Genomic DNA, 14897 nt, shown 5'->3' on the forward strand with positions numbered 1-14897 from the left:
CTTCTACACACACACACACACACACACACACACGTTAGGTTTCTGTGAATTGTGGGGATTTTCCATAGACTTCTATTACTTTTATACTGACCAAATTATATTTTCTATCCCCTAACCCAGGGGTTTTCAAACTTTTAGGACATGCGCCCCCCCAAGTTTGTCTAATTTCACTCGCGCATCTAATTGTATAATTACTTTCATGTTTAAACTGTCAAGACTTAAAACACGTGAGAATGAAAAACTTTCTCTAGGAAGCAGCACTGGCCTGATCATTAAGATAGTTTTGGGGGGCTAAGGTGACAGATAGGGGGGCTGAAGCCCACCTAAAAAGGGTTTAGAACCGCCCCTGGTATAGTGTGCGTAATTATACTGAAACATAAATATATAACCAGTTTACCTGATTCAATGTGATGGCTGAGCCTGTTTCTGAGATAACAACATGCCAATCCGTGGTTGGATTTCCGACACGGCTAATTGTAAATCATCTTACACTGTCAATAAGCGTGACCAGGGTTGCCAGGTTTTCACAACAAAGCCCACCTAATTGCTACTCAAAACTAGCCCAAAACTACAAAACGTGGCAAGAGTTAAAGTAGCCGAATTCCGCGGGAAAACTTGGCAACACTGAGCGTGACTGATACTCGAGCCAACTCTGCTCTAACTGTCGACTAGCAGTGGGAGTCAGATTGCCCCCTAGTGGATGGCTACAAATTTGTTAACTCATATTCATAAATTCTCAAGGGAACGTCTCTGAATTAACTGATGCTCGTGCCCCCCTGGGGTTGAAAACCCACAGGTTGAAAACCCCTGCCTTAACCCTAAACCTCTACCCCTTAAAGAAAACCTGTTTGCATTGTTCCACTTTCAGATAAACATCATTTACTAGGCTATTTTTAATAATGTTTCCCTTGTGGGGACTGCATGCTTTACTATCAGGTTTACTATCATGTCAGGTTGTACTATCCTTGTGGGGACATCTGGTCCCCACAGTGTAGCATAAACACACACACACATATGGCTATATATTGAAATACAGTATATATTGTTTTTATATATAGCTTTGTACGGTTTTCCTTTTTGATATTTTTGATTATTAAATACTTAGAATAATTTACAAGTAGTTTAAATAGCATGTTAACCATTAGAACACGTATGAATCATCTTAACCTTAAAATAACACAGAAGTTATGTGGGTAGGTATGTCATTCAGTTTGGATTTTCAAAACAATCTCTTAAAAAGGTGCGCGACGCCTTAATTTTGTACTTCAATTTTCCTGTCATCTCTGTCTAGACATCATTCTTTTCGGTTCTCAAAAATATGGGTTATTTGATTTGTGATTTTGTGCAACAAAGCTCAATTTTCTCTCTCGAGTGCTTCTTGAACAGTCGTGTTGAATGGCAGAGGCTGCAAACCACAAGGCAATCAATGAATGTCGCTCACGCAATTGCATTACTCCATACAACAGCCGCTGATTTGCGCTTTATCCAACTCCAAGTCTCTATTCCGCGGTAAGGAGGCTCTAAAAGAAAACCGAGCAACGGTCCCACTGGAGGGAGACCTTTTTTTTTTTTTTAGAAGACTGTGTATACTCACACTGTACTGCACTGAGGAACCACAAACACCCTCCATATCCATTCACGCGCAGCTGGAATGACATTTTGGCAGGTTCATTCGCTCTCGGCTCTCTTACCGTCACTTCTTAAAGTTTGAGACAGCGTGTCAGTGAGGGAAAAAGGTGGAGTTTGAGTTCGAATATGAAATGACCTAAGGAAGCAGAAAGATTGAGGGCACCACTAAAGTGTACATTTCATTCATACGTTATTGTATGTTACCCCCATTCCCATGGCGACGGCACGGCGCGGTCATCGATAAGCGCTCTGTACTGAGTACGCGAGGGATTTTGTTGTCTACCTGGGGAGGAAATCTGGATTAACAGATGAACTGTAATGGCTAACTAACGCGTTTCTCTTTTGGACTACTGTGAACGGATTTCCACTCCGAGAACTCCGCAAATGAAGATGGTTGTGTATGGATGCTGCGCGGCGTCCTGGAGGAGGTGTGTGGTGATGAGTCTCAGACTGTTGTTCCTTCTCCCCGCAGGTCTGCCTGTCCGCAGTCAGGGGGAATCCCAATCCGATAACAAACAGATGGACAATATCACCATCAGACAAGGAGAGACGCTCTTCCTCAGGTAGGCGGTGATGGTTGTGCGTTTATCATGCTGTCATGTTGCTGTGTCCTGCGCGAAAAGAGCATCAGGACTGTCAAGTGTTTTGCGTGTCGGTTCATGACGTTTGTCAGCTGATTTTTTTTAAAGATTTATGTTGCAGAGTAAAATGGCTTAGTTAGCTTCAAAATTAGTGCAATTGTTACTGTGCTTTGTGTTTTCCTTTATACTGTAAGTTTTGGTGCACAAACTGTAAACTGATTCAACTCACTGTAATTGAAAACAGATTTTATAAGTGCTGCACTACTTTTTTTAAAAATTAAATTCAAGTGGTCACAACATGCAGTTCATTGCATTTTTCAAGCCACTTTGAATTTAATTAGCGTACTGAAGAAGAACATTAAGTTGAAACGGATATGAAAACTGATCAAATTATGCCTTTCTTGTGGAAAATCCAATTGAAACAAATGTTTAATTATGTAATGATGTGAACATTTGCACAGTGCAGAAAATATTAGAATAAATTATCTACTAAAGCATCCAAGAGTAGGAAGGATGCAAGAGATTTGGACTTGTCAGTGGAATAAGAAAACTGGACATTTTGTACTGTTTTCAAATGTAATGCATTACCTTCTTTGAGGCCCAGTAGTTCCTAAGTACTTTGCATTTTATGTTTGTCTATTTAAAGTTATTTAAAAGGTCTATTTAAAGTTATTTTTTTTATTATTTGTGACCCTGGACCACAAAACCAGTCATAAGTGTAAATAAGCTTTCCATTGATGTATGGTTTGTTAGGATTGGACAATATTTGGCCGAGATACAACTATTTGAAAATCTGGAATCTGAGGTTTCAAAAAAATCTAAATATTGAGAAAATCGCCTTTAAAGTTGTCCAAATGTAGTCCTCAGCAATGCATATTACTAATCAAAAATTAAGATTTCATATATTTACAGTAGGACATTTACAAAATGTCTTCATGGAACATGATCTTTACTTGGCATAAAAGATAAATCGATCATTTTGACCCATACAATGTATTGTTGGCTATTGCTAGAAATATACCAGTGTGACTTGTGACTGGTTTTGTGGTCCAGGGTCACATACAAACAATTATTTTAAGCTGTTTGTGTGTTTAACTTTTATTAACTAGCTAACTGTGTTCTGTGTGCTTGTAAGTAGCCATAGTTTGTGAATAAAATTGTCCCCCAAAGTGTGGTAAATGTAACAAAACCTCCCTTTGGGCATGTCCTCAATTGGAAAAAAATATACATAACTAAGGAAAAGTATGTGTGTGTCAGGTTTTGCCTATGCTGAGGGGAACAAATGTCTCCACAGGGATAGTAAAACCTGAATTCAGCTACATTGTGGAGAATAGATAACAACTTTAGTGAGGAAAGCAACTTAATGAACATAATAAACAATGTCTTAATGAAAGTGTAAAAATTTAGAAACTTTTCTGTAAGAGTTTGGTTTAGGGTGATAGAAAAAAATGATAGAATTCAATGGAAAGTCCCCACAGAAAAAACAAAACATGACAGAAAAACACATGTCTGCCATATGTGTTTGGGTGCTTGTGGCTAGTTATTTTGGTGACTAATGTTTTGGACCTTCATATTGTCTTAATGCGGGGAAACATGAACTAGTAACCTTTAGGATATTCACATGACTAACAGGATTACACCCACTTTAATAAAGCTTAACCTCTGTGCAGGGATAGAAAAACTTGCTAGTGGAGACTGATTGACAATGTATTTAATTCACAGTGTCTGCTGTTTACTTAGAATATTAAACATTAAATTGCACACAAAAAACCGGGCTAGTTATTTTGGTGACTAATGTTTTGGACCTTCATATTGTCTTAATGCGGGGAAACATGAACTAGTAACCTTTAGGATATTCACATGACTAACAGGATTACACCCATTTTAATAAAGCTTAACCTCTGTGCAGGGATAGAAAAACTTGCTAGTGGAGATGACTGATTGACAATGTATTTAATTCACAGTGTCTGCTGTTTACTTAGAATATTAAACATTAAAGGGTTAGTTCACCCAAAAATGAAAATTATGTCATTAATTACTCACCCTCATGTCGTTTCAAACCCGTAAGACCTTCGTTCATCTTCGGAACACAAATTTAATTGAATTGAAAATTATTTTACAGATCTTGCTACGTTTCTGGACTTGGGAACATTTTAGTTGCGTTGCTGTCTATGCAGGGTCAGACAGCTCTCAGATTCCATCAAAAATACCTTAATTTGTGTTCTGAAGATGAACGAAGGACCCTTTAAGCCAGTGAGGGGGTGTATGATAAAATTGGAAAGATGCATTGAGGTATGGATCTTTAAAAACAACGATAATCTCTGTTGCACGTAGTAAAGACATGCATGACCAAACTTTTGACAGATGCAAGCATGGTTTGTTGTCACTTAGGCTATACTATATTTGTGCATTTTGAGTTTTAGGCCAGTGTAAGCCATGTTCAAAAATATATTTAAAAAATCTGATTTGCAATCCAATTTTTAGGGAAAAAGTATTAAAACTGAGAAGCAGTACGGGTCTGGAATTTCAAAAAGTAAAATTATTATGTTGGATTTAATTATACTGTTTTTTTACTTTAAAAACTAGATTCATGCAGTCATCATGCCCTAAACATTTCAGACTTGATTTTAGTAATATGGCAGTTCATTCTACAGTGAGTTGGAACAAATCTTGGTTATTTCATGTAATTTTCTATACAAAAAATGTTGTTTCCTGCAGTCATGCTTACAGCTTCCTGTATTTGAGTGTTAAATCAAACCTGTCCACAAATATATTGGCTTATTTAAAATTCCGCCAAAGTTATAAACCTCCATTCAGATTGTACGATGGGTGCAGCAGTTTCACTGATGCATTGCCAGTCATTGTGACAGCTGCACAGTTTACAGTTATTGGTGTCATCATACCTGACCGCCCAAGGGGATGTTTTCAGTCATATCGCCCCCTCAGGTGAACATTAGTAGAAAACTAAATCTGGCCGTTCCAATTACTCTTTGGCCAAAAACATAACAAGGCCATTACATTAAAAGTAAGATTAATTGCGTAAGTCCTCAACAGCATGGGCTAAATTAAAGCCCTCTTACAGAATTATGTTTCAAAAATATATTTAAAAAATCAGATTTGCAATCCAATTTTTAGGGAAAAAGTATTAAAACTGAGAAGCAGTACGGGTCTGGAATTTCAAAAAGTAAAATTATTATGTTGGATTTAATTATACTATTTTTTTACTTTAAAAACTAGATTCATGCAGTCATCATGCCCTAAACATTTCAGACTTGATTTTAGTAATATGGCAGTTCATTCTACAGTGAGTTGGAACAAATCTTGGTTATTTAATGTAATTTTCTATACAAAAAATGCTTACAGCTTCCTGTATTTGAGTGTTAAATCAAACCTGTCCACAAATATATTGGCTTATTTAAAATTCCGCCAAAGTTATAAACCTCCATTCAGATTGTACGATGGGTGCAGCAGTTTCACTGATGCATTGCCAGTCATTGTGACAGCTGCACAGTTTACAGTTATTGGTGTCATCATACCTGACCGCCCAAGGGGATGTTTTCAGTCATATCGCCCCCTCAGGTGAACATTAGTAGAAAACTAAATCTGGCCGTTCCAATTACTCTTTGGCCAAAAACATAACAAGGCCATTACATTAAAAGTAAGATTAATTGCGTAAGTCCTCAACAGCATGGGCTAAATTAAAGCCCTCTTACAGAATTATGTGACAAAATTTGAGGGAGTTTGAGGGCAGTGAGTGGGCGTTGAAGTGCTGAACTGTCTGGAGAGGATTATGGGATATGGCAATTTATTGGCTGGAAGACGAAGAGGAGGACTGTTATGGTTTAAAAGGTGAAATTGATGAGCAGCAGAAGTACGAAAAGTAACAATTAAAATCAACAGCTGCTCATTAACAAATGTGCAGATGAGAAAATGTGGTTGCGAGAAGAAACTACAGGTCACAGATGACAGGTCAGTAAGAATTTAGGATGGTTTAAGCAATTAAAAGAAAATGTTAATTAGGAATACAAAACAAGCAACCATGAATTCGCAAGCATTGAGAGATTTGCAATCCTAGCTTCAGATTTGGAGAGAGTAAAACCTGTTTTCCCCTGAGTGTTGTGATTGCCATGTTTGAAAATCTGTTAGGAAAGGAACTAGGATGACAATAACTTTCCTGACAAAAGGCCTGTTTTGTTTGTTGCAAAAAATAAATGAACTGTATCATATGGAAGAAGAAAAAAAAACTACCTAGGGTATAAACTAACAATCAAAACTCAAGCCAAACTTGTTGAACTTAATGATTTCCACATGCTACTTCCTAGCTCTATCTCTCTGGTCACAGCTGCCAACCTCTTCTCACTTTGCTATTTTAAAGCAGAGTTGATACATCTAGCCAACATCGAGAACCCTGATTGAGGAGTAAGATAAGTGGTTTATATTAAGGAATCAGGCTTAATTAATCCTGGACCTTTGTGTTTAAATGTAGTCGCCTGGGTCTGTAGTTTTAGAGTGTATTAGATGGAAACAGCACTCACTTTTTCACTTGTGGTGACTGAAAAGCCTGTGATTTATTGGTGTGCTGCTTTCATACCTTGTTAATACCACCGAGAGCTGGTACGCTGGCATTGTGCTACTTGTTGAAACTCAGAGCAGCCAATTTCCTCTCTCCCAGCATTTTCACTCTCAACGTGGAACTAAAACCATCTCTGAGATTTACCTCAGCAATTTAGTAGGTGGTTAAACAGCATGAAAACATTCATACCATCTCATGACGGTTCCTGGAGAATGCTGCTCTCATGTTTGCAGGGAGTGCTCCTGAGTCTTCTGTGATAATATTTTCCAGTCACTTGTCTGTCTGTTGTTGTTGACACCTGATATATCAGCTGTCGTTATCACCAGCCTCCCAAATGCTGGTGGATAGAAGCAAATCCCTGCAATTTCTGAAGAGTCCACCAGGCTTAACCTGCATATCAGTCCAATATTCTTTCTCTCTCTGTGGATTTGTGGATATAAGGGGTGCATTATTCGGTCAGACAATCATATTTTGATTATTTTGATAGGTAAATGCAATTTTAACTGTGATGGGATAAACATTCAACACCTATTTTTGCTATTGTTTGGGAGTTTGTGCTTGACGATTGGAAATTTTCACTACATTTGCATATTAGTGTGGGAATAACGCTACAGGTCAAGCGCTTTCCACAAGGAAACGACTCTGACAGTATATGTTTTTTTTTTTTTTTGGGGGGGGGGGGGGGGGGGTGTTTTGTTGTTTCATCAAAAAGAGTCTTAACTTTGATAAAGAATATCTCTTTGGTTTTGAGACTTTAGTCGTTGTATCAGACTAAATGTAAATCGAATGTGAATTTGGTAAGATAGCATTTCATTTGATCCATATACATGAATCTCTAAAAATCACACAATGCCCGAATCCCTGCTAAACAGTTTAAAATGCAATTGAAGCAGCAGCTCTCATGTTCCAGGTGCAAGTTCAGAGAGAAAAAAAACGTAACCTAAAAAATAAAGAAATTAAAAAATACATAAGAACAAATCAGTGAATCAGTTGAATGAATGACTCGATGACTCACTCATTGAGTCACTTGTTGCAACCGTATTGATGTAACTTGCTGAAAGTTGCCCATCACCACTACATAGCAACTTCACAAAATGCTAATATCTAGTTTATTTTTCAGTTCATGTTTCACTAAAAGCTTTTATTCCATCACTTTTCCAATTCTGAAATATTACTGTACATGTAATATGTACCATAAAGACTTCTTCACAATGTTATTCGGATCTTTTCAGATCCTAAATGAAAGCTCGACAGAAGTGTAGTATATCATCCATCATAAAAAAAGTATTTTTAGATTTTATGCACCAGCTTAACTTCACCTCATCCCGTTACTTCTCCTCACAAATCTCAGCTGTGATATCTAGCAATCACATATTCCTGTAGAAAGCTCAAAGTTCTCTTTTATTAACTGAACCGTATTGAACGATCAGATATATTGCGAATATCTGCAGCAGAGACTGAGAAGAGAATAAACGGCAGAGGTTTGAATAGACTGCTGCTTTGGAAAAAAAATAAGCTTCTTGCTGATAAGATTGAGAGGGCGCTAATTTGATTTCACAGCGAGCTGCTCAACATTATCTGTCTAATTCCACTTTCCTTTACCTTACATCAACATTTTCTTGTCTCTCATTAAAGCCTAATCATTTGAGCCACCATCACAGGGCCAGACAGGAGCACAGGGTGCTGTCAGAATGAATGACCATCCAGACGATTCAGAGACCCGAGATTAATCAGTGTTTTGATATTTCGGAATTAATTTGCAATGGTGGAAATGGACCTCTACTGTAGTTTGATTTATTTTTTGGCGGAAAGGAGCTTGCGTCCTGCCCCAGTAAGGGGATGAAAGACTAGGCGCATCTGTTAGCGAGTGCATTAGCGACAGCTGTTTGTCACTCATTCTGGTTTGAACCGCCATCGGGGCATAATGACATTGTGGCGGCTCTTTGGCTTGGCCACACACCAAATGGTCCAACACCTTGCTGTCTCTCAGACCATTTCCTTTCACCAGACTCATTAACCTTTCAGAGGACAGAGAGTGAGAGAAGGAAAAACAAAAACAAGGCAGAAAAACACTGCGGATGTAATCACACTTAGCCTTGGTTTTTCCTGTTTTTCTTTGAAACCTAAAATCACAGAAAGTGTCCTCTACAAAAAAGTCTCCATCATCTTTTGCTTTGGCTTTCTCTCGATAAATTTGGCCTAGATGATTCATTTCCTGACCACGAAAGTGGAATTGTGATTTTGGAGAAATTGCATGTTTTCGATATCCATTACTTGCCTTTGAGAGCATAGATGGGCCACTTGTGAAGTCAAAGTGTGCCAAGTTATGTAACCTCAAAACTACAAAGGCTTTTTTGTTTTTCACCAAATAGTGGATGTTTTAAAGCATACATCAGTTCTCAGTCTAAAAATCATATGATGCTGCTGAACAGTTCTTCTATAATTTGTGCTTAATTGTGGTCATATTTGGAGTACAACCCTCAGCAATTTGCTGTCTTAACTTGTACTCAATATATTGGCATTATATTGACTGCTGGTCATGCTGCTTTGTCACTGACCAACCCCTATTGACCAATACTTAGAAGAAATATGAAATATGTATGCTGTTGTATTTATTTTGAGGTTGCTTGTCACTGCATTATCAGGTACTTTCAAAATAGAGTCCAGTGCCCTTCAGGGGGTGATAGAGGGTCTGTGGAAGAGTTCAGAGAAAACAGGTTTGTACATCTAAAATTACTTTTAATAGTGGGTAAAAAATGATATCAACTTAAGTTTATATGTAAAGAATTAAATACAAATTTAACATTTACTGAAGTTTACTCTTCAGGTTAATGCATGTAAAATGACTCTGATAGCAGAAAAGGATATGCTGTCAAATTAAGTTTATATTTTCCAAATACAAATGTAATCACTTGTTTTGGATTCAGTGCAATGACAATTTAAAATCCAGTTTTATAATTTATATATTGTCACACTTAATATTTTTCTCTTATAGTTTACATGAGTTTGTATACATTCAAAATATGTTGCTGCATTTGTTTTTAAGGAAGGTTTCATCATATTCTGGGTTCTTTTAGGAGTCAAAAAGTTTAAAAACCCCAGACATATAAGATTCCTTTACAAGATTTTTTCTCAAGATTGAATCTCTGGATGTCTTTTATCCTCTTGGTTTATTCAACAGAAACAATAACATACATCAAGCTCATTTTAGAACCATTTCAAAACAACCAAAGCTTTACTGTAATTATTCAGATCCTTGAACAACAACAAACAGACAGTGTTACCTAGCACAGGTTGCCAGCACTTCACTTCATTCTTAAAATGCATCCCCGCAGCAAAACACACTCCTTAGACTTGATATTTTGCCCACGCACACCTATTAGAAATTCCTGAATGCTGTTTACAGTCTACTTTATCACCAAGGCCCAGAACTAAGCGGTTGATACCTGCATCCCCAGAGCTGGTGCTAGTGGGAGAGAGATGTAGGATTCAGCTTTTCAGCATGTCACTTTTTTCCTGCCAGATTGCGTCACTGTGGCGAGCGGTTCAGGGCTGACTAGTGCAGGTGTGTGGCGCTGAGCGCCTGTGGGGAGGCGTTGCTCTGGGCATAAAGCCAAAGACTTTAGAGGTGGGAGACCGGTTTCACTGAATTAGGTGCTTAAAGGTCTAAACTCCGCCTCTGCAGAGCAAGGTTAACAAAATCAAGACTGCACAAGCATAAACACACACAAAACACATCCAAACACATAACAGTGTGATCACAAAAACCTGCAAATGAAGGTAAGGAGTGCCTGGTAACAAGGGTACAGGGCTAATTTCTCTCACTAAGCATTTGATTGCATGCCAGATTTTATACGAAAACTAAGACTCTTTTTTTCAGCTTAGGACAGAGTTCATTAGCCATTAAAGAGCTATGTTTTTCTGTTCAGGGTTGTGATTGAACGGTCAATCACTCACTCCCTTGTACTCATCTATTACATGCATAATCAATGTTATGTATAGATATAGACCATCATCATTTGCTTCCCTTCATTTGCTTGAATAAAAAGACTCCTGAGGCCCGGGTATTTTTAGTCCGCTGATGGGACTGGGTCTGTTGCACAAAGTGAAACAGTTTGCAAGAAGAATTTACGTCTCTTGTTTATTTCTCTCGGGAGGGTCTGTCATTAAAGCGGCAAGATGTTCACAATCTGTCTTATAAGAGATGAAGAGGGTTTTTAATACATATTATGTCACCCGGACTTGCATTCTGCTTTGCACCAAAATTGTCAAGGGACATCTTTTTTCTTAGGTCATGCAAAAGCGCTATTCTGTAAAAATTATTTTGGAAAATTACCTACTCCGGGGGGCCTTTAGTCCTGCCCAGAGAGGAATATCAGTGATGGCACAATCATTTTGACGTTCATTGAGTGCTGTAACTAAAGCTACATTTCTTGTTGTGCTACTTGATGTACCTTCAATATGGATCTTGACTTTTTATGGATTTAGAAGAATGAGCATAGTAGCAACGTCAAGTATGATCCTCACCTTAATTAATTTTTCCCTTAATTGTATACTTAAAGGGGTCATATGATGCGATTTCAAGTTTTTCTTTCTCTTTAGAGTGTTACAAGCTGATTGTGCATAGATAAGATCCCTGAAGTTGCAAAGATTAAAGTCTCAAAACCAAAGAGATATTCTTTATCAAAGTTATGACTCTGCCACGCCCCCCTAAAACGGCTCGTTCTAACACGCCCCCACATATCTACCTCACTATGTGAAAATATTTGCATAATGCCGCCCAAATGTTCATGCAAAGAAAGGCGGCGTGGTTTCAGTAACTGCAGTTAGTGTTGAAGCAGCCATGTCAGAGAGACGCTGTGTGTTTCTAGGCGAAAGCAAAAGCACTTTATTTGGCCTTCCAGAAAGTAGATGCATTTAGGAATCTTTAAGATTACTTACAACAGAACAGCAATGCATTTTATGGACGATGATGATCATATGTGATGTGATTTAGGAAAACCCACCACATGGTGAAATTTTGATACCATATGAAAGCTGGGTTCAAGCCTTTACCAAAACTTTCCAAAATGTAACAAAAGTTATGGTTATCTGAATTTGGCTGATAGCTATGATTTTCAGGAATGGAATTTTGAGAAAAACAGGTTTAAAGTGAGGCAATGAAAATAGAAACACAACAGTCAAGTATCACAAATAATCGTCAATTTACTGTGGTAAAATACTTATTTTAGTCACTGTACATGATGTAAAAGATACAAAATGACTCCAATGAACACAGAACACTTGCAAACATTTGAAAATTAAGTGTATATATCTGTTCATAAAAAATTACAGATTAATGCGTGCAGGCTCTCCAATTCTTCTCCTGTTCTACTCTGGACTTAATACATAACCAGACACAGTTCGGGGTTGTAACTTGTAGTTTTGTGTTCTAAACTTGTAGTTTTAGTTCATGCTGTCACTATTTGAACTAAATGAAAGTAATGCATAGTGATATGAAAATGGTGCTGGGGGTTCTTTAAGAAAGAGGGCTGTCTGTCAGAAGTGCTATATTGCATCATTACACAAACAGACTAACGTTACCCTGAAGAGGACAGTTTTCCATTGTTTATCATGGGCATAGTCTCTGAACTTTTGATCACCCCTTGTATGTTGGGGTTGTAGTTTACATTTAGAAAAGCGAGCGCAGTGCAACTGTTTGTGCACCTGTGCATATAACTAGGGATGCATTGATCCGATACTCAGTATCGGTATCGGCTCCGATACTGCCATTTTCTGTTGGATCGGGTATCGGTCAGACAAGACAGATCCAAATCCGATATAGGCCGTATATTATTCTGTGTTATTGTTAAGCCCCACGAAAGGCACAAAAACATTATAACGCACCATAACATTTTCGTGCACTACATTTCAAGTGTTTTGAAGCCGTTCCATAGTGTAATGTGAAGTATAGATGAATATTTAAGTCAAGTTCACATAAACTCTTCTCTCCGCTGCATCTGTCTGTCATCCTCCATTCAGCATTCAAACTGTGGCACGTTCGGTTACTACAGTCAAAGTCCCTTTAAGGCAAGTCATGTCACTCGGCGGCCATCTTTGAAATGCCTGTCGGGCATGCGAGTGCAGCTCCTATCTCTTTGTATGGGGAAACATCAAATTCTCCCAAAACTGTTCACTAAGCTTACAATTAAATTTCATATTTGAAATCACCAATGAAATCTGACAACAACTGTGTCATAAATGTTGTTTCTTTTGCTCAAATAGCATTATAAAAAGCTTATTTTTAAGGCTAGATCAGCCAGTGTGCATGCGCAGTCCTAAGCGCGCATCTCAGAACGCTGACTGTTTCTATAGCAACCGGGACTTCTAACGGCAGCTGCAGTGACGCGATGACTTTACTGATTAGCGATTAGCTCTTTTACTCAGAAGGTGGGGTTTCCTGCAATTGAGCGGCCATATTAAGCATTGCATTTTTCCTCATTCAAAACAATACGAGTGACACGTCTTGGGTATTCTATAGTCTTTGCTACAGTCAAAACGATGAAACTCTCTTCAAGAGCGCACAATAACTGAGATTTAAAACTGTTAAAAGAAAAGGCTCAATAAAATATTGCACAGATATAATACAGGTGCATCACAATAAATTAGAATGTCGTGGAAAAGTTAATTTATTTCAGTAATTCAACTCAAATTGTGAAACTCGTGTATTAAATAATTTCAATGCACACAGACTGAAGTAGTTTAAGTCTTTGGTTCTTTTAATTGTGATGATTTTGGCTCGCATTTAACAAAAACCCACCAATTCACTATCTCAACAAATTAGAATATGGTGACATGCCAATCAGCTAATCAACTCAAAACACCTGCAAAGGTTTCCTGAGCCTTCAAAATGGTCTCTCAGTTTGGTTCACTAGGCTACACAATCATGGGGAAGACTGCTGATCTGACAGTTGTCCAGAAGACAATCATTGACACCCTTCACAAGGAGCCACAAACATTCATTGCCAAAGAAGCGGGCTGTTCACAGAGTGCTGTATCCAAGCATGTTAAAAGAAAGTTGAGTGGAAGGAAAAAGTGTGAAAGAAAAAGATGCACAACCAACCGAGAGAACCACAGCCTTATGAGGATTGTCAAGCAAAATCAATTCAAGAATTTGAGTGAACTTCACAAGGAATGGACTGAGGCTGGGGTCAAGGCATCAAGAGCCACCACACACAGACGTGTCAAGGAATTTGGCTACAGTTGTCGTATTCCTCTTGTTAAGCCACTCCTGAACCACAAACAACGTCAGAGGCGTCTTACCTGGGCTAAGGAGAAGAAGAACTGGACTGTTGCCCAGTGGTCCAAAGTCCTCTTTTCAGATGAGAGCAAGTTTTGTATTTCATTTGGAAACCAAGGTCCTAGAGTTGCTTCAAGCGCATCATTCTGCACACGGGATGTGCATAAGCGCTTTATGCTGCTCTGTATTGGAAACATACCTTTTCGTATTATACTTTTGCGCAATAAAAGATGATCAATAGTCTTTTTTGTTCTGTTCTATCTATCATATGTTGCTGTGTTGCTGCCTTCATTACTGTGCTATGCATTTAAAAGAAATGTTTTTTAATTTTATAGTATATATTTTATATATATATTTAGGCTACTTGTTTGGGCTGTGCGATATTGGGAAAAAAATGCGATATTCGATATGCGATACAATATTGCTTAAAGTGTGAAAAATCTATTTAAATTATATTTTTTAAATATTAAAAAATGAAAATCATATAACCAATTAGTTTCACATTCTTTCTTGGAAAAGAAAGAATCACTACAACTTCAGAAAGTGATCAGCAGTGTTTTAGCAGTACATAAAAAGTTATGTCATAAATCTGAAAATGTAATTTTAACATCAATGTGAACATACAAACAAAAAAATGAATGACACTAATTTTATATCATTGTGACTTTGCTTTCCATACACTTGAAGTACTTCTTCATATAACACAGCAAAAACTATAGTCTGAGAAAGTTCAAACATGATTAAAGGCAAGTGAACAGTGAGTAAAAAAAAAAGAAAGAAAAAGGAAAAAAAGAAATACACAATTTACAAGCAAAGATAAAATAAACAGTAGTAT

General features: G+C 37.7%; 1 protein-coding gene across 9 annotated transcripts in view; it reads left to right on the plus strand.

Moving 5' to 3' along the window:
• Window positions 1-1586: 1586 nt before the first annotated feature.
• The window catches only part of LOC107588613 (neurotrimin-like), a 107688-nt gene continuing 94377 nt past the window's right edge, over window positions 1587-14897 (plus strand). For all 9 annotated transcript variants that reach the window (XM_016276830.1, XM_016276839.1, XM_016276771.1 and 6 more), the window contains exon 1: window positions 1587-2192. In XM_016276830.1, coding sequence (XP_016132316.1) covers window positions 2014-2192 — 179 coding nt within the window. In that variant the 5' untranslated portion in view covers window positions 1587-2013. The remainder of the gene's footprint in view (window positions 2193-14897) is intronic.

This window comes from Sinocyclocheilus grahami, unplaced genomic scaffold, assembly GCF_001515645.1.
Source record: "Sinocyclocheilus grahami isolate Dianchi unplaced genomic scaffold, SAMN03320097.WGS_v1.1 scaffold7.1, whole genome shotgun sequence".
In the NCBI taxonomy this organism is placed as follows: Eukaryota; Metazoa; Chordata; class Actinopteri; order Cypriniformes; family Cyprinidae; genus Sinocyclocheilus; species Sinocyclocheilus grahami.